Source organism: Triticum aestivum, chromosome 3A (genome assembly GCF_018294505.1).
Source record: "Triticum aestivum cultivar Chinese Spring chromosome 3A, IWGSC CS RefSeq v2.1, whole genome shotgun sequence".
Taxonomy (NCBI): Eukaryota; Viridiplantae; Streptophyta; class Magnoliopsida; order Poales; family Poaceae; genus Triticum; species Triticum aestivum.
This window is the reverse complement of record NC_057800.1, coordinates 638,457,053-638,476,150: the sequence shown is the minus strand read 5'-3', so window position 1 is coordinate 638,476,150 and position 19,098 is coordinate 638,457,053. Positions and strand designations below refer to the sequence as shown.

Sequence of the window (19,098 nt, the reverse complement as noted above, 5' to 3'; positions counted from 1 at the left end):
TTCCCTCCGCGAGGTGTTGCCAATGGGGCCATAAAAGGCCGGCTTCCTCCTCGGAAGAACTGACAAACTCTTTGTATAGCCTAAAGAAAAGGCATTCCTCAAAAAAAAAAAGACGAACTTTATTCAACTGACAAACTCTTTGTATAGCCTGGCAGTTAGTATAAGAGTGTGAAGCCTGGAAAATGAAAATCCAGAGACTCAAAGCGGTCCGTGCAGAAGCGAAATGCAGATGCAGTCAACGGATCATCCCTAAAAAAATGCAGTCAACGGATCTAGAGCCACGGCAGCATGGCTGCTCATGTTCGATGCTCCCCACCGGACAGACGCCAACCAGCCACCTAACAAAACCGCAACAAGCTTTGCGCCTCGCTCCAGAGCCCTGGATGGATTACACATGCACAGCTGCACGCAACACGATCACACAGATCTCCAAAGCTGGCATGGTAATCACAATCCACTGCTTGGGGCAACACAATACCAAGACTCGGAAAATTGGAATAAGCAGATGGGAGATTGGATTGGAACGACCAGCTGGTATTCGAAGATCCTTTGGACTTAGATGAAATGGACTAATAAAGACATTCCCACAGAGCAGCTAACTAGTCAGGATTCAGATTTGGTGCAGCATAGTTTGGATCAGTGATATCATGACCTGAGCAGGCATCCTTCACCTCGGAACTTCCCGTATTATTACAAACAGTCAAAGTTCACGTGGATGCTGCTTTCTGTCTTGGATACTGGTATTGGCGCAACCGGAGCAATTATCCGAGATGCGGCGGGCATGTTCATTGCGGTCTGCAGTGTTATGCTCCCTCGGGCAATTGACGCGACATCAGCGGAAGCAAAGACAATATCTTCTGAGGGCGAGCCCCGGACAATGTTGCAAATGACGATTACGGAGTAGTTAACTACTAGCATGCTTTACAGAATATATAAGCGACTACATCAAAGTTACTCCCTCCGTTCCGAATTACTTGTCACAGTTATGGATGTATCTAGATGTATTTTAGTTCCAGATACATTCATTTCTGCGACGAGTAATTTGGAACGGAGGGAGTAGAAATGATCAAAGTAATGAAGAAGCTGACATAGGAGAATGCCGCGTGAAACTGTGGATATCCATCCAGCAAAAAACTACGAGCTGTCATTGCCTAGCTAACCAGATGTCGCAGACAAAAGTATTTTTCAATGCCATCCTTCTATGAATCTATCCATGAAATAAAATGTCAACTATCATGAATAGCTTGTTCAAACAGAAATACACAGAAATTCCAACCGAGAAGCTGGACATGGAAGCAATAGAAAAACTTGCAAAAAAATACTCTCTCAACTGCTAAGAACAGCTGTACATATGTGGCTGTGCAGGGAGCATATACCTTTGATGAGCCATTGACTTGAGTTTTGAAACTACCAATAGAAGTTAGAGTACCAATGGTGCCTTCCATTGTGGAAAGTGGAAACAAATGGACAACTGCCTTGTAAGCAACACAATGTGGAGGCCACGTGCACCACCGCTGGACAGGACGCCCACCCAAAAATAAAGAACACCCACTGCACAGGATTCATGGCGAGACATAGGGAAATGCTATATTCAGTACATTTCTCTCCCTGGCAATCATACAAGGAAGCACATGGGACCATGCCACGGTTAACCTTCCATGATTGCCGGCTCCAGCTGGGTGCACATGGTTTCCAGGTAGTCTTGCTTCTACATTCCACTGGAGTGGACCATGGAGGCATGGACCAGAGCAGAGATAATCTAGTTCTAGACTTTACTACTTCTAGTCTGCTGCACCTTTAAAATGACTCCAGTTTCACAGGTGCACACTTTGCTCCTTTCCTTTTCCCTCCAAATTTTAGATCAATGATGAGGCTAGATAATCTGTACTGAGATTTTATTTTCTATGATCTCAGAGATGTGATCTTTTTTGAATCAGATACCTCATGGAATTACATTATGCAGCCGCGATTATATGGAGATGAGTACACACATCACTGTATTACCAAAATGGAGGCCACAATGCAGCTGCTCAGCAGCAGCACAAGCCATCCGGATTTTACCCTATCCAACTTTTCACAATCATATAATCTACAAATATTGAATATCATACCTATGGACAATTTAGCTATGGCTAGGCATCCAAAAATAAAACACAGGAATATAACAACAAAGCTCCTATTCTCCAGGTCAACCTGCTTATCCCTAAATCGCTCATACTCAGATCTGCACACAACAGCATGATTCACAAGGTTAGAATCGTATCAAGCAATATCATGCTTTCTTAATGTGCATGCAAATCCATGAAACTAAAGAATAACAATACAAACCTGAGTATGACATTATCCAGGACAAGTTGGTCTAACTGCGAGGAGGCAACTGACTTCCATGAAAGGATACTTTCAATATCTCTCGCCTGAAAACAGGAAATGCATAATAAGATAAGGTACAGAAATTAAGGGTAACAATAGCAGAAACAAAACACAAGTGCAGAAAGTTGCATACAAAGTCATTTTTGCTGCTCTGAAGCTCCTTCAACTCCAATTTTATCTTCTCCAAGAGCGCATCTTTGCTATCAATATCAGAATCGAAATCCTTAAAAATTTGTCCATATCTGCTGTTGAGTTCCTCTAGGTACCGCTCCAATACAGAAAAGCTCACATCAAGAGACTGGACTTTCTGCATCAGTATCTTGAGAACTGTATCTCCAGGAATTCTGCCAGCCTGAAGTGTCCTTGTCTCTACAATCTGATCATGAACACCATTCCTTGATGAATCTCCATTTGGCTTATCATCTTCTACCTCAAATTCATCTTCATCAAGGGGTTCCTGTGAGGAGTCTTTTCCACCACTAGGCTCCTTCAAAGGTGGTTGCTCAATTGGCTCCTTCGATTTGTCATCAGATTCAGCATTTCTATTCTCAACTGGAATCAAGTTCTTGAGCATCTTTTCCACAGCATCCATTCCGTACACCTCAAGCATACTCAGTGTACAATAGCTTGCAGAACCATAATGGCTTAGCAAATTGAACTTCAAGTACCTCGCCCACTTTGGCTCGGGAAATGTGAAACTCTGAGCATGCTTCGCATTTGCGACAGTGAATCTCCCAAGTGTTTCCCAGTTTTCTGTGGGATAAATAAGACTGCTCAGCATTTCAAATTCTTTTAAATTAGAAGAGTAATGCTCAAAATTTGCAATTGCAATGGTATCTACCAAGGTTTCTTCAGAAAGCTCTATGATGACATATTTTCCCTCCACGGAACAAGGATTGCGGAGATACTTATCCTTATCTTTGTCTAGAATGTTGGAAGCGCCTTTGGCCTCCTTGTTATAATCCAGAACCTTTGCCCCTTTAGCTGCCGAAGCATAATTGTACAACTGACCACTAGGTTCCCTTCGGTGAATCACATGGCCAGTTTGACTAGAGGCATCCTTTCCCCTTTCAGCAATTGCTCTCGTCTTAAATTCATCAAGACCCGGAGGAACAACTCGTGCCAACCTTGCTGGTTTGGGAACATCTTCAACATCCACCTTCTCCGCTGGATGAACTACAGAGGCGATGTTTGTCAGATGAGGACTCTCACCCTGACCTCCTGACTGCTCAATTTGATCATCATTTGTTTGAGCTTCTTCCGCACCCTGACCTACTGACAGGTCAATTTGATCATCCTTGGTCAGAGCACCTTCCTCACCCTGACCTTCTGACAGGTCAATTTTACCATCCTTGGTTACAGTTTGTTCTTCGCCCTGGCCTTCTGACAGATCAATTTGATCATCCTTGGTTACAGCTTCCATGTCATCACTTCCAGCATCATCCTTGGAACACACTTCATCTTCCTGCAGAACTGTCTCTTCTGAAAGCAAGACACTTTCATCAAGTTTAACACATGTGTCACCAGACACCGCCAAATTCTCCTCGTGCTCCTGGTGTACAACATCAGGACCAACAGAACCTTCATTCATTGTAGGCCCAGGCCCAGCAATGGGAATGGCAACAATCGGGTCTCCACCATCTGCAGAAATCAGACGAAGAAAATGTGATCTCAGTCAACACGGAACCAAGTTTATTTAAAAACTGATGACAGGAGCGTTCAGTAAATCTCGGACACAGAACACAAACGTGGAAATTTCGGCAACGCATCTAACAACCAGCAACCTGTTCGGTGATCAGAGAGAGCGCAACAACCGCATACGGATTATTACGGATCTAAGCCTAACGGGGGTTCGATCGCGCCTGCACGGCACCACCGACAGCCACGGACAATCCACCAAACACCTACCGATCGCCGCACCACGCAACCACCGCGCAGCACGGCACAGGATTCATTCATCATCAAGGCGAGCGGAACTTCAGAGTTTCAGGGACGGAGGAGAGAAGAAGGCCCGGACCATGCGTACCGCGTTGACCGTCGCCGTGGCCGACGAGCGAGTTGAGGATGAGGAGCGCGGCCCAGGACGCGACGACGAGCGAGGCGGAGAAGCCGTACAGCCGCCGCCGCCTCATCCCGGCGGCCGCGCCCGCGCCCTGCTCGTGCGCCTTGGCCGCCGCCTTCCTCTTCATGAGGTCTCTCCGCGACTTCTGCATTTCTCCCCGCCTCGCATCTGCGCGCCCCGCGGCACCCTTGGTCCGGCGCGGGGAAGCGAGGGCGACGAACGGAATCCGAGCCGGGGGGAGGGAGGGGGGAGGGGAGGGGAGGCGCGCGCGCGCTCAGAACCGCGGCCGCGGGTCGGCGCGGGCGGGGGACGGGGCCGGGCGGCGGTGGGGCGAGCTGCGGGGGAGGGTGGGGGCTGCCTTTTGAAACGGCCGGAGCTCCATCGGGGGGAGGGATGGAAGGCAGGTGGAGAGGGGGGAGGGGGAGGAGGAGGAGGTGGAGGCCAGGGAGGCGCCCCTGGGTTTTGTATCGCGAGATCTCCTTGTCGGCTTACAGCGTTTGGCACGGCGATTCATGCCGCGTCGACACGTCCAGCCTGTTCGCCTCGCGATGAGGTGGCCCTTTTGTTCCCTTGCGACGTGGAACGGCAGAAACCCCGCTGCCTGCCGTTGTCACCGTCAGAACTCAAAAGCTTCGGTTTCAAACTGCGAAATTCCTAAATCAGGGAGAAATCACGGGGTAGAAAGCCATGCTTCCATGCGGGAAATGTGGGGAAACGGCCAAATTTTACGGGTCGATGATAATGATTTGTAGTGTCCATTGCAACAGTTTCATGTCGACCACCCTATAGGATTATTATTAGCAAGTACTGTCCTTTTTTTTCATGCCGACCATACTGAACAAACATCGTTAAAAGTCTGAAATAAATTTTAAAAAATATATACATCAATGAGAACTTGCATTCTTGTGAGCTGGTTTCACCGGAAAGTACCTAATCATCCGAGGGCTTAGTGTCAGGCCTAAATGATAATGTCTTTCATTGTCCATTGCGACACTTGTACTATTTCCATGCCGACCACCCTGAAAGGAGCATTATTTTTTCTCAAACAAGATTATCATCAACCACTCTGTACTCTACGGGTGGTTGGCTTCAGGATTGCCGATGAGGCATGGCGCGTCATTAGTGCTAGGTATACCTGTACTAGTATAGTGTCATCGCCTTGTCGACATGCAGCTGGACGGTACGACGTCAACCGAAACGTGATGTGGCCGACATACACGTCACAGTTTGGTTCGGCCGGTACTCTCGCGTGCACGACACGCGCGCCGGCCAATCGCAGGCTTCCGCGTGGCCCTGCCACGTAGTCCACATACCCCGGTGTCTACCGCGTATCCGTCTCTTCCTCTTCGGCTGTCGACTCGGGCCAGGGCACGCCTTTCCTCGTCGGTCTTGGAGTCGGAGACCGAGCCGATTCCCGAATCTCGAGGCGGCGCCAGACAAATAGCCACCGCCCAACGGCCCAGGTGCGAACCGGCCCGACTAGAGAGACCCTGCGTCCTCCTTCCTGCGCCGCAATTCGCCCGAGCGACTTCGCGCGACTCCTTTCGCTCCCTCCTCCTCCTCCGGATTGCGGCGCGACGGCGGCCGTGAGCGCGCGGTGCTCCTCCTCCTCCTCCTCCACGCCCTCGCGCCCAGATCCGGCCCCCAATGGCGAGGAACCCGGCCTGCAGCGTCTACGTAGGTGAGCCCCCTTCGCGTCGCGCTCCCCTCCTGCGGTCCTGCCCGCGTAACCGCCGCGTCCCGTTTGGTTCGGATTGAATTAGATGCGTGCCCTAATTTCTAGGGGTTTGGTCGATGTGCGTCTCGGTGGTCGATTGATTAGTCGCGCTAGGGTTATAGTGCGTGCGGGGAGAAGTGTAGATTAGAACGGTGCAATTGCGATTCATCCCCTTTTGCGCTTTCAGGCTTGTTTAGTGCCTGCTATGTATGAAGTATCACAATGTTATCCTGGTGCCACCGGTTGGTATTAGTAAAACAATTCTTCTGTGAGGGTGTTATCTGTTGTTGTACTTGTGGTTGTCGTTTGTTACATGTCAGCATGCGATGGTTATATAGTTCTAATTTGCCGGCCAAATGATTCCTGGTGAGCCATGACACTGCCATCTGTAGGTCGAGTTGCTAGTTATGTTGGTTGATAAAAAAAAACAGTAAACAACCTCGAAGGTTTGTTTCATGTTGCTGCAGTGTGCTCTGCAGGCATTGCAGTATAATTATCCTTAATGGTTGTGTTTTGGACAAAGAGCATTTCGAGTTTTGCACATGTATTTGGGGAATTACCTGACATGGAGACAAATTGACTCTTGCATTACCTGGAATAATAATCGCATAGCTGGGTCTGTTTGGGTAGCGCTCTTTTATCACTGTCTAGTTTTCTCGGTCACTTTCATAGGTTGTTACACTCTGTTTGCTGTTCTGAGGCATCACTGATTCACTGTATGCATATGGTGTTCTCTCTGGGCAATCCTAGTGTTCGGTCCTTTTTCTATGATTTATGTAACATCCCTGTACACATCTTACTACAGTCTGTTGTATTACTTAAGCAATGTTTTGTGTTGTATTAATTCTATGACCTGTTTTTCTCAACAGGCAACTTGGATGAGAAGGTCCCTGAAAGAGTCTTGTATGAGATTCTTATTCAGGCCGGTCATGTAGTAGACCTACACATACCATGTGACAAAGAAACTGGGCGTCCCAAAGGTTTTGCTTTTGCTGAGTATGAGACAGAGGCAGTTGCTCAGTATGCTGTTAGACTTTTTTCAGGACTTGTTAGGCTTAATGGTAAAACACTTAAATTTGCGGTATGTTTCTTCTTTTGTGATCTTCAATATAGATATGCTACATCTGTACGATCATTACCTTGCAAATTAACACTGGTTACAAATTGCAACTTGATTGGAACACACTAATTGTTGCCCTTACTTCTTATAACCGTGTATACATATGTGTGTTTTGTATTAATATAAGCAAGGTCTAATCCCTAAATTCGTATCAATTTTGACAGCTTTCCGGACAAGACAAGCCGTCATCAAATGGCAATAATCCAGTAATGCCTAAACTCAACCCTATACCATTACCAAAGCAGCCTCAGTTTGTGCATTCTAGTGATACACTTGTGTCGCATAAACCAGCATATCCGGTGGTAAATGGTGGGATTCCACATAATGGTTTTTCACAAGGCTATCATCCTTACAATGTTCACCCTCAAGGTGAGGCTATTTCCTAGGTCTGTTTATACATATTCCAGGATACATGACTTGATCTCATTGTGTTCTATTGTTTTCTCCTTTCACCAGCATTACCACCTCGACCCGTGCATGGGCACCGAGAGTTTGTCCATGGTACGTATGGTTACAACAGTCATGTATATGGTTCTGTTCTGAATGCTAGCTATGGAGGTTATGTTGTGAATGCTGTTGGTCATGGAGCTATGAGGCAACCAATTATTTACCCATCCTACTAGGCAGTAGGCACCAAAGAGCGGGAGCGGGTATAAAAAGTATGCAGGTTAAATGTAGCTTCTTAGTTCCTTGAATTCTCAGTAGCATCTTGTTTGTACCCTTGCACTTCATTTCCATGCATGTATATAGGGCTGGTATATCCGTTTTATCAACAGTAAGTTGGCAACGGAAGGCTCTGCCCAGTACATTGTACACCCTTTGTACTTGTCTAGAAGATAGCCTGCTAGATCTGTTCTCTTCCTTGGAAAATAAAGAAATGCAATAGCGGGGGCTGTTGCACCCCTGCTGACTCACGTATTAATGATCATATGCGTGGATGATTTGAGTTATTCCTAAAGTGCCTTGCTATGTACTCGAATGATCATTGCTGTTACTTACCCAGCAGATGTTGATGTCTCGGCTCCGAGGCCCCATATAATCATAAGTTCAAGTAAACTGTCCTATGTTTGTGTCCCTGCCTATCATCACAGAATTTAACCTCCATCAGGGACAACTAAATTTCTGGAATGCAATAGCACCTTGTTGTATTACTTGGCTCTATAGCTTTGTTGTTTGTGATTTCTGTGCTTAGGTGTCATTGCTTGGCTGGTATATCCGTTTTATCGACGGTAAATTGGCAACTGAAGGCTCTGCCCAGTACATCTCCTTCCTTTTCTTTAATCCCTGTCTAACAGATAGCTTGGTAGATCTTTTCTTTTCCTGGGAATCAAAGAAATGCAACATTGCTGGCCGTTTTCATGGCCTCTGGCTCGCGGATTAATGATCATATCAATGGATGATTTGAGTTATTATTCTTAAAGCTCCTTGTTGTGCACTCGAATGATCATTGCTCTTGCCCAGATTTCTCAGCTCTGGAGCCACGTATAATTATGAAGTCAAGTAACTTCCTGTGTTTGTGGCCCTGCTTATCAACACAGTTGAATCCCCATCATGGACAACTAAGTTTCTGGAATGTAGGCTTACCCACCAACCCTATATTGTTATTGTATTATACTCCCTCCGTTCCAAATTACTCGTCGTGGTTTTAGTTCAATTTGAACTAAAACCACGACGAGTAATTTGAAACGGAGGGAGTATATACTTGGCTCAATAGCTTCGTTGTTTTGTGATTTCTGTGCTAAGGTGTCATTGCTGGTTTTTGTCTTTTAGCCTAGAAACTTTGCTGTTAGGTGAAGGATAAAATATGTTGCGTGGTGTGTTGACAAGTTTGTTCTTTTTCCTACTAGTGATGTTCCACCTATCCTCTTATGTGTAATACTACTAACAGGTGACTTGTTCAGATTTGTCACTGTCCAGACCACCTAAAAACTAGCCTCTATGTTACTCTTGTGAAAGCACTAAATTTGACTCGTGAACGTTTTGACTCACCTAACCCCAAAGTATCTTATCATCGGACGAAAATTCTACAGCAAAAATACTTTTCTTCTCAAATCGCAACAGCAGACCCCTTAAAGCCTTCTCCAAGGCCGAAAACCACACTTGAAGGCATGCATCATTTTGCATCAAGATGGCGCGCTTCTCATTGCTTCCCTCCTCAAGTAAGTTATCTCTAATGCTCTCTACGTCTAGGGCTTCTTTCCTTGTCTGCTTGTTTATCCTTTAGCCACAACCGCCGTACAAGGCACATATCCTCTCTGCCTTTTCTGCTGCAGCTCCAACATTATATGAAAACCGAAATCATCTCTGCATAAAGACTGCTACTGCAGCAGCTTTACTCTGCGCCGTTTGTCTCCAAAACTTTTGCATCTCTCATCTGTGATACCAGCACATGTTGGTTTGAAGCTGCCCCTTGGCATTCCAAGGTCACAACCTCCACAGCCAGCCACGTACATGTAGTCTCTCCTCGACGCAAATCTCTTCCGAGTTTGCATGATCTCTCGCCGATCAAACCCGAGCGGCTTCGTCGTCTCAAGACTGGAGGCCATGAAGGAGGCCGCCGCCGGCGCCAGCGAAGGTGACGGCCTGGAGTCCAGCGTCTTCTTCTGCGTGGCCGTGACGTCCAGGGGCAAGGACAGGCTATCGTACTTCCGCTCCAGCGAGGTTGGCGAGGACGCGGAGGCGTCCCGTGCGCTGGCGGCGCTCTGCCTCGACCACGCGCCGGAGCACCACCAATGGCACCACCACACCTACGACGGCAGGCGCACGTTCGCGGTCCTTGCAGCTGACGACGGCCGCACGTACCTCGCCGTCGCGGAGCCCACGCCGGGCAGCACCGAGGTCGTCCGCTTCCTGGAGCGCGTCCGTGACACGTGCGGTTCCGCGCCGAGGAGGAGGCTGCGCGACGAAGCAGTGTCCGGCCTTGTGCGGCAGTTCGTGCAAACGCTGCAGGCCGGGATGAGCTCCTCCGCGGCTGCAAACTCGGTGATGCTCCCCGGCGACGGTTCATGGAGCGAGCACACGTCCGACAAGGACGAGGAGGCGCTGCCGGAGGAAGGCGCGCCACGCAGGCGGCCAGCACGGCCCTCCTGGAGGCGCACGTGGTGGCGGCGCCACGCCATGGCCGTGATCGGCGTGGACGTGGTGCTGTGCCTGGTGCTGTTCGGCGTGTGGATGGCGGTGTGCCATGGGTTCAGCTGCGTGCAGCGATGAAGCACATCATCTGAGATCGTGATTACGTGCATGTGCATACCGTCCACGAAGGCTTCTACGTCGTCTTTCTTATTGTACTTCACCAGCTAGCTAGCGACTAGCTAGATCCATCTAGGGAAGAAACTAAGGTCCGAGCTTAGCTTGTTGCTGCTCGACGATTAATTTAATTACCTCATGCTGAGAAACATATCGAGATATCTCATGCTTCGTTCATCGTCATGTGTAAAATCGTGGAAGTGGTCATCTTCATGTCCAAATAACAAATGGCAGAAGATTGTTGTGAATTGTCAGCTCATCTTTGGAACGATGCCGTGTCTTTCAGCGGGTCGCGGCATCTGTCGGCATGTCTTCTTTTATGCAGCCGGCCTGTCACAAGTTTGTGCTATGCTACCGAAATTTGTTCAGGACTTTCAGGTGCACCAGAAAACAGTGCTCAATAGCGTACTGCTGCAGCTGTTCAAGTCCTCGGGAGGCAGCTTTCAAGCATCTGGCTCTGCTGCTTACGCACGTCTGCAGACGGCAACTCCATGAAATCTCTCTTGTCATGACAATGGCGCGATGCTTGTGATAATCCAGTAGAGAACAGCGTGAATTGCTTTTTTTTTGCTGAGGTATTTAGGGTGATTGTGTACTTTGTTTTTTGGGCCAGTGCTAGCCGCAAAGTACACAATGCAATGTATTTGGGCCATTTGCAGACCCATTGGGCCCAGGTACCGATAGTATCCGGCATGCGAGTCTATGGAGCGATTATACATGAAATAGCAGAACATAGGTCAAATTTTCATACTTGTAATATTGGTCATGAGTTTAGGAGCTTGAATGTCGAGGCTTACAAGCTTGCGAAGCACGCTTTATCCCTACCAGCTGGCCGGCATGTTTGGCTAGGTCAGCCGGATGGACTCTATTTCGTCCGTGTAAACATTGTCACGGTGTAATAAAAGCTTCGAAGTTTGTCTAAAAAAAATGCGAGTTGTTGGCCTGGGGTAGTTGACGAATGATTCCAAAGAAAAAGGTAGTAGTTGATGAATGGCAATCAATCGAGACCGCCTACGAAAAAATAACTGACCCCTTTTTTACATAAACAATGCAAAAGAAAAAATAACCCTACCAACCTATGACTTTGACGGAAGATCTGCGTCAACTTTGTTGCTGTACCAGTACGAGCATCTCTTTTCCTCCAAAAAGAAACAATAAAAAAGTTAGAAAATGCGGCAACTTTCGCAGCTCGTTGCTGTCGAATTTGAACGAAACATATTTTTAAGAGAGAAGATCAGAATCTGAATTAAACGGGGCCATTCTAGGTGGGATTGAGCTGTGGCTTCTCTTGGGTAATCGGTGCATGGGTCCGGTGCTGGGAAACTAGGAACCCAAGGGCCTCATTCGGTTTGAAGGATTTTCATAGAAAAAACATAGAAACAAGGATCCCAGAGAAAAAATTTCTATAGATGCATTCGATTTGTAGGAAATGCGTATAGGAATTTCATAGGAATACTATTCATTTTCTATGTTTTTGGAGAAAACTACACATTCACTTCAAGCTCATTTTAGGATGCCATCTTATCAAATTCCTATATACTACTCATAATTCTTACGTTTTGGTTTCGTTCAAAACGAACGATCCCTAGAATGAATAATCTTGCTGGGACATGGCGATCATATCAAGGTTAAGCAACTTGCTACTACCTAATGGACTTATTCACCGCATACCTGGTGCTGCACCGGCTGGGATGCCAAGTAAAATCTTGCATTTGAAATGGGAAACTACATCAAGTACCCCCGCTGACACTGAGCAAGGCAAAGCTCCCTCTCTCTGGTAAAGAGCGGGCACGGCAACCCTTTGCCCGGCCATGGATCACGTGCAGTCATGATGATGATGGCCATCAAAACCAACAGTCGCGCTCGGTCACGAAGCTGCAGGCTGCCGGATGCGGCAGCGTGCATCATGAATCGCTTTGCTACGCGTCAGAATAACGGTCTCGGGTCTCCTCCCCCAGATCTGTTGCCGTGGACTGTACCTGCTGGACTGGGCGCTAGCTGTGACTGCGACCGTCAGTATTCTATTGCTGGATCCATGGCGCTGTGTCGCTCAAGCTTTCCGCTGCCATGTTCTTCTCCTGCAACCTGCCGGTGGTGGTGGCGGTGGCGGTGGTGCGTCCGGTGATAGTGCTAGCTGTCGCCTCCCCCTCCGGTCAAACAAGCCTGGATCCCTCCCCATCCTTACAGTTGGAACCAGCTGCCACCGACTATTTTATACCGATGCCAGGCCCAGCCCCAGAGCGAGGTGAAAGCGCCGGAGGTTGTGTGTGAGAATGTTTGGTCTGGAACTGCAAAGCGGGCGGGACGGTTGATTGCTGGTAACACGGACGGTGGCCATGTTTCTCAGTTTCATTCAGATGATGCAAGAGTCTGGCTAAGAGTAAGGAGATCGTGCATGGTTAGGCTGGACGGATCATGCACGGCGTGGAGACGGAATCGTCAATTATGGATCCACGTCGTTGTCCTTGTGGACGCGCCCAGTTGCCTATATCTGTAGATTCTCGCCGTACGCTGTCCTCTAGCATTATACGGGAACTGAACGAGGCGTCTTGTGCGCCGGCGTGGGAATCAATCAGAGCGAGATTACGGAACGGAAATACTGGTCACACCAGGGTGTAAACCCAGTCGGCATGTGAACGTGATCAGCTGGTAGTACTTGACTAATCAACAGTGTTAAGAATAGAATAGTTGCATATTGATTAAGCTAATTAGGATTGAGTTAATTGTTAGATAGGTTGCTTGGTTCTCAAGTAACCATGTACTTCCTTGGCTCTCAAGGCAACTATGTAATTCCTTGGCTCTCAAGTAACTATGTGTTTACTTGACCGCCAAACATCATGTGTACTTCCGCCTGGGTATAAATAGCCCACTTCTATCATCAATAAAGACTGATGGATTATCATTTGCTCCTCTCTCTCGTTTTACTTTCACACGTTATCAACACTTTGCCCTAACCGAGAGCGATTAGGCCAACGACAGGAAAAGACGGGCAGCGCAGCGGCGCTCGCGCATCTAGTGCATCGCGCAACTCTCGGCCGTGGGCTGCACCGGCGCTATCCGGCGTTTTTGCGGTGAAGCAGCAAACCCCAACGCGGATGGCGACATCAGTCGCAGTGGCGCTCGCGTCTGCCGTTTGCGCCTGTACGCGCAGCGTCGACTCGCATCCTCGCGACCTCGAACTCAAGGCATGGCCCTCGATGGCGCTCGGCGAGACATCGGCAGAGAAAAAGACGAACAAATAGAAAGAAGGAACATGAGAATTGGCACCCACGATCGATGGATTGAACATCCAAACCAAGAAACGGAAGCACCCACATGGTATTTCTTTAGTTCGTCATGTTCATACCTCTAAATTACTTTGGACGCGGAACTGCGCGCTTGTTCATATAGTGCGGTGGTCCAAGCAGCCATGGCCTTCGGCCTCGACATGGATGCGCTTCCACGCGTGATGGGCGGCTCCCGCGGAGCGACCAGCCATGACGCGGTTCCTCTCCTGTACCAGGCTGCGGCGCGAAGAGCTTCTACCGGCAAGGCGGCACCCTCCGGCCGGCGATGCCTCCAGGCGCGGTCGCGGAGGCCGTCGATGTCCGGCTCGCCGTAGGCGGCGTGCCGTCGTTCTGTAATCGGTGGCGACGGCTGGGTGAATCCCTAGCCGCACAGGAGAATTGGAGATTCTTATCCTCTTCGCTATTGTTTGATTAAGTCCTCAGACTTTATCTTGACTACGTATATGTCCCTGTAAATTATGATACGGCCTCCAGGCTTACTATTTTCAGGATTTTAAACTTCAGGTTACTATTATTCACTTTTTAAGTCTCGGTTTTTTCAACACACGTTTAGACTAGACCATAGGTCCTATCCAAATGACATAAAAAATAATTATACATCAATTTGCATCATGTAAAGATACCTTTTGAAGCTCACATTTCTTCACATATTACATGAATGTGTATAATTTTGTATTTACATGTATTACCTCAGTAATACTATTGCAAACAGAATATTTTGCTTATATCAAAGATCTTATTCCTACGGAATTTAAGACATCATCTATGTTTTTACCCCTGGCATTACATGCGATTTGTGACAACAACTACGATTTTGCAATAGAAATCAATTTTCTTGCAAATCTGAATGAAATTCTAATAAGAATTACAAATTGTCATACTTAATATGACAAGCTCAAAGTTTATTTGTGAATCACAAAATAATGATGACATCTACTGCACAATTTGCAGATTATTCATCAATACTGTGAGGTCTACGTCTTGTCATTTTAACAAGATGACTACCTTCAATGTGCTCTTCCAAATATATTAATGTAACTACCCAAAATTTATTCGAGAATCACAAGGTATTGGTGGCATCTACTGTGAACTTTTGCAGATTATCCACTACTATTGTGAGGTCTGCATCATGTCATCCTGACATATGACTACCTTCAAAGTGATTTTCTTAAATATAGCATAGCATAAGGTAATAGAGATATGAACATCTATTGACAAAAGTCAGATTATGTTTTCTATTACTGTGAGATCTACACCATATTGGTCATATTGGTGATATCTTCAAAGTGTTATCCTATATAAATTGAGGTCTGCGCATATGGTTAAAAAGCATCACATATGGTTAAAAAGCATCAGCTATTCCAAGATTTGCTCTTCTGAAGCAATTGTTGTTGTTCACTAAAATGATTTACTATCATAGTAAATTCATGTATGATCATTAGATATTGCATGTATTGTCTACCAAATATCAGTTATCCCAAGCCTCATTCTGCTTGAATAAGTCTTAGAGAATTACGCAAATATATGCATACCCCGATAATTACCTTCTATTACATTGGTTAAATACATGGCAGTTGAGCCTATGATATGTCACTATTTCTAATAGTAGTGTCGCCCATCAATCAAGATGGATACCATAATTTATAGCAACAAATAAGTGTCTCAACACTGTTGCAAGGTCCACATCTTATTGTGGTTACACTGTCATAGTGACTAACCAATGATAAACATGAAAAGTTTGTGTGTTTTGGCAGTGACTCCGAAGTCACATATTTTCTCAAGAGTGAAGTCCAAAACATTAGCAATGATTTCATCACATGTGTTGTATTGAAGGATACACCCAGGTTCACCAAGGATCAGCTTGGCCATATGATTGTTCTCAAACAAATCATTTTATCCATAGATATTAAATAAAATAAATGCATGAGTATTTTCATGTAACGCATGCTTGACATTTCCAAATGCAACAAATTCATGATTAGGTGGGAGTATTTATTTTAAGATGATTCATGACATCAGTCATTCCACATGTGGCATTGCTGCCACCATAACCCCACGTTGGAAAAATGACATGGCTATTCTAGCCAAATATGTACATATGCATTTTATATGTCACAAACATCACATAGTTCTCAAACTAAGTACATAATGGATGAATATTTATTCATCTCAAATATTTTCCTTTAGAGAAAAATGTTACTATGAGCACACAACAGATGATCACCCATTTGTGTACCACTGCTCACAATTCTGTCACTTAATCAACTTCAAGTTGAAATCCTGTGATCAAATATTTCCATATGCAGATCTAGTCGAGATGCCTTAATACACTTTATGTCCTCTTATGATGGTACTACAATTTTACATGATGAAGAAACATAGAATTTCTTAAAATCATCAGATTCACCCAACAGGTGATATACCATTATTTGAAATATTTGCTGGTACTGAGAATACTATGCAAGACAATGGTCACAAACTAGAACCATGAGGAATACGAAGTAAAGTGGAGGATAATAGACAACCAAAGACAAAATTACCTCTTAATAGGGAATATATCGTTTTCAAACGATCACAACGACAACTCTCAACTTTGTCAAATGTGTGGTTATATAACTATTGTACCTATGATTACCAAACCCTCAAACATATGGTCGAACCACACCACAAAGTTATTAAAAGGCCAATAAGTTCAATGGGATAAATTTGAAAATTTGCAAATAACAACCAGATTCTGATAAAGGATTGTTCTCAGAATCTTCATCAGAAGGAGGACCACAATCTAGTGCAAAAAATGGAGGATAAACTCATTTGCACTCAAGAATATCGGAGACCTCGGGTAATCTCCTAATTATCCCAACATATTATTAGCATATACTTGTACTACTGCATGTAGTAAAATGTCCAATATCATATCCATTGGATACAATATTCGATAAATTTGTATGTATGTTTCAATTCGTACTCAATATTGTTGCGTACACAATGATTTTCTAAGTATTAATGAATTAAATATTATGCTTGATAGCCTTAGCCATCCTGGTTTGGAGATGATTAGAAAATTATTTGACAATTCTGTTGGTCACAACTTAACAAGTTGCAAAATATTCTCCATATCATCAAATTATATGTGCACCACATGTGCCATAGGGGAAATCTGTTTTAAGGAACTCTCACCTTAAAATTCTAAATGAGCCAATTATTCTTTTTTGAACACATTCAAAAGATATATGTGGAATGTTGAACCATTATCTGGGGTAATTTAGACACTTCATGGTACTCATATACACACTCATAAAATGTTTTAAGTGTGTGTTATCACACACAACCATGATCTTACCCGATAAATTGCTTAACTTATCAAAGTAAGAGCAAATTCTCCTGAACAAAGGATAAAACCATTTGAATGGACAATGTCATTGAACTCATTTCACGAGAATTTTCTGATTTTATTTAGTACCCTATGTACATACCCAGAATGGTTTAACTAAATTTCTTATCAAAGGTAGTAAATGAATTGCATGACCACTTTTAAAGAATTGTAAATTTACCAGCCTGTTGCTGGACACATACGGCCTTACACACCGTAAGTATGATCTAAATCATACCAACTACATATCATACTACTTCCCCCTTGTAGTAACTATGTGGAAATCAACAAAGTATTTCCCATCTGCGATAATTCGGTTACATAACGATATCACCACTCCAGCGTACATCAATGGGCACTCATAGAAAATTAGGGATCTATGTGAGGAATATCAATTTGTCCGTCAATCAAAATTATTCATAGCCCGTATGCTGATTGCATCAGCAATAAGGATATTTTCCGACATTAGGGGGAGATAAGTACCACAAAGAATGCCGAGAAATAAATTAGAAATGTTATTGACATTCAATCCTTATATCCACATACTCAAAGAATCTGAACTAGAAAGTTTAGAGAATCATATATTTGCAACACATTGCAAATCTGCCACATACATTTACTGATGACGAGGTGTCACTAAATTCTAAATTCCTGCATTAAAGTATCGAAAAGAGTGGATGTACCTGATAAACCACTCTTCTCCCCAAATGAGAGCAATAGGGGGTGAAAATCTGATAAGACGAGATATAACTTCTCATATACTTCCGCGGAAACAGAGGAAATCGAATCCTCAACCAGTAAATGTAATTCAACATCAAGTTGAAAGACACCTCACTGGATGCTCATAATCCAAAGCCCGACATAAATGTGCACACATGTTTTGGTGCCGGGACATCGAAACACCTTGACTCCATTTGTTGAAGGAAATCACAAGGAGTTAAAATGGAACAAATATTTTATCCACAAACTTCAGTGATTCCATCAGAATCATATAAATTAAAGACTACATTTGTCGACATATATTTCTTCTCAATATTGCTAAAACCTTTTGGGCCCTGAACCAAAATCCATGGTAGAGTGCCTCTTGCATTCATATTGGTTCACATAAAAGGAAGCAAGTAATGAAGAATAGCACTCGCTATGCAAACGAGTGGTATTTACCGCAGTAATACCTACTCCTCATAAGTATCTTTCGTATGGAATATTAAAAACTTCTCATTCATAAACAAAGTCAATGAGGTGGTGAGAAAGCGAGCCTTGTAGCAAAAGGGTTCATGCAGAGACCCGACATCGATTATGATGTAACATGCCCTCTTGATATGAGTGGAATTATGTTTCGATACTAAATATCATTGACAATAAAAATATAATATTATCCATGAAGTTAATGGATGCAGTGACTACATACTCATATGAGTCACTCATTTCAGAAATCTCTATTGAAGTCCCTGAAGGGCTTATACTTCCGAATCCAAAAGTAAATCGCAACAAGTTTTGTGTAATACTTCATAAGTCACTCTATGACTTGAAATAGTCGGAAATCATATGGTACTACCGACTAAATGAGTTCCTTCTTCAAAAGGATTACTCGAATAATGATGATTATTTACATGTTTAATAAAGGAATCCAAAATTAATTTCCTTTCATCACCTCAATGTATATTGACGACCTGTCTATACAAGACCTAAACATGCACAAAATTATCTCAAGACGGGAAATTTGGATTAAACCAAATTTAGCTTAAGTTTACAACTTGAACATTCTCTCAAGAATACATACCAGTCTACATATATCCAAAACATATATGAGAAGTTCAATATGGATATATCATACCAACAAAAGGTATATGGTCCAGATAAGAAATATTAGCTTATATCTCAAGCTCACAATAAGTCTTGGATATTTCCATCAGGAAATACAAGATA

The 19,098-nt window shown here is 44.6% G+C and overlaps 2 protein-coding genes and 1 long non-coding RNA gene across 6 annotated transcripts; 2 read left to right on the top strand and 1 right to left on the bottom strand.

Moving 5' to 3' along the window:
• Nucleotides 1-1,208: 1,208 nt before the first annotated feature.
• On the bottom strand, nucleotides 1,209-4,761 carry LOC123062797 (SUN domain-containing protein 4). Of its 2 annotated transcripts, none has more exons than XM_044486463.1 (4): nucleotides 4,388-4,761; nucleotides 2,504-4,011; nucleotides 2,329-2,414; nucleotides 1,209-2,224 (listed from the first exon to the last, which is right to left on the bottom strand). In XM_044486463.1, the coding sequence occupies exons 1-4, from the start codon at nucleotides 4,581-4,583 to the stop codon at nucleotides 1,993-1,995; spliced, it is 2,022 nt and encodes a 673-aa protein (XP_044342398.1). In that variant the 5' UTR covers nucleotides 4,584-4,761; the 3' UTR covers nucleotides 1,209-1,992. The 2 variants fall into 2 exon arrangements, with proteins under 2 accessions (XP_044342398.1, XP_044342399.1); XM_044486464.1 differs by having other exon boundaries at nucleotides 4,397-4,757.
• A 1,039-nt stretch (nucleotides 4,762-5,800) lies between these two features.
• On the top strand, nucleotides 5,801-10,807 carry LOC123062798 (phytolongin Phyl1.2). Of its 3 annotated transcripts, XM_044486466.1 has the most exons (5): nucleotides 5,801-6,113; nucleotides 7,019-7,129; nucleotides 7,434-7,638; nucleotides 7,726-9,428; nucleotides 9,543-10,807. In XM_044486466.1, exon 5 carries the CDS (start codon nucleotides 9,760-9,762, stop codon nucleotides 10,477-10,479), a length of 720 nt encoding a protein of 239 aa, XP_044342401.1. In that variant the 5' UTR covers nucleotides 5,801-6,113; nucleotides 7,019-7,129; nucleotides 7,434-7,638; nucleotides 7,726-9,428; nucleotides 9,543-9,759; the 3' UTR covers nucleotides 10,480-10,807. The 3 variants fall into 3 exon arrangements, with proteins under 3 accessions (XP_044342401.1, XP_044342400.1, XP_044342402.1); XM_044486465.1 differs by having other exon boundaries at nucleotides 7,726-10,807; XM_044486467.1 differs by lacking the exon at nucleotides 9,543-10,807 and having other exon boundaries at nucleotides 5,857-6,113; nucleotides 7,019-7,230; nucleotides 7,726-8,308.
• A 2,269-nt stretch (nucleotides 10,808-13,076) lies between these two features.
• Nucleotides 13,077-14,305, top strand: LOC123058873 (uncharacterized). Its single transcript, XR_006427311.1, has 2 exons — nucleotides 13,077-13,833; nucleotides 13,923-14,305. It is a non-coding gene; the product is annotated as an uncharacterized lncRNA (long non-coding RNA).
• Nucleotides 14,306-19,098: the final 4,793 nt, after the last annotated feature.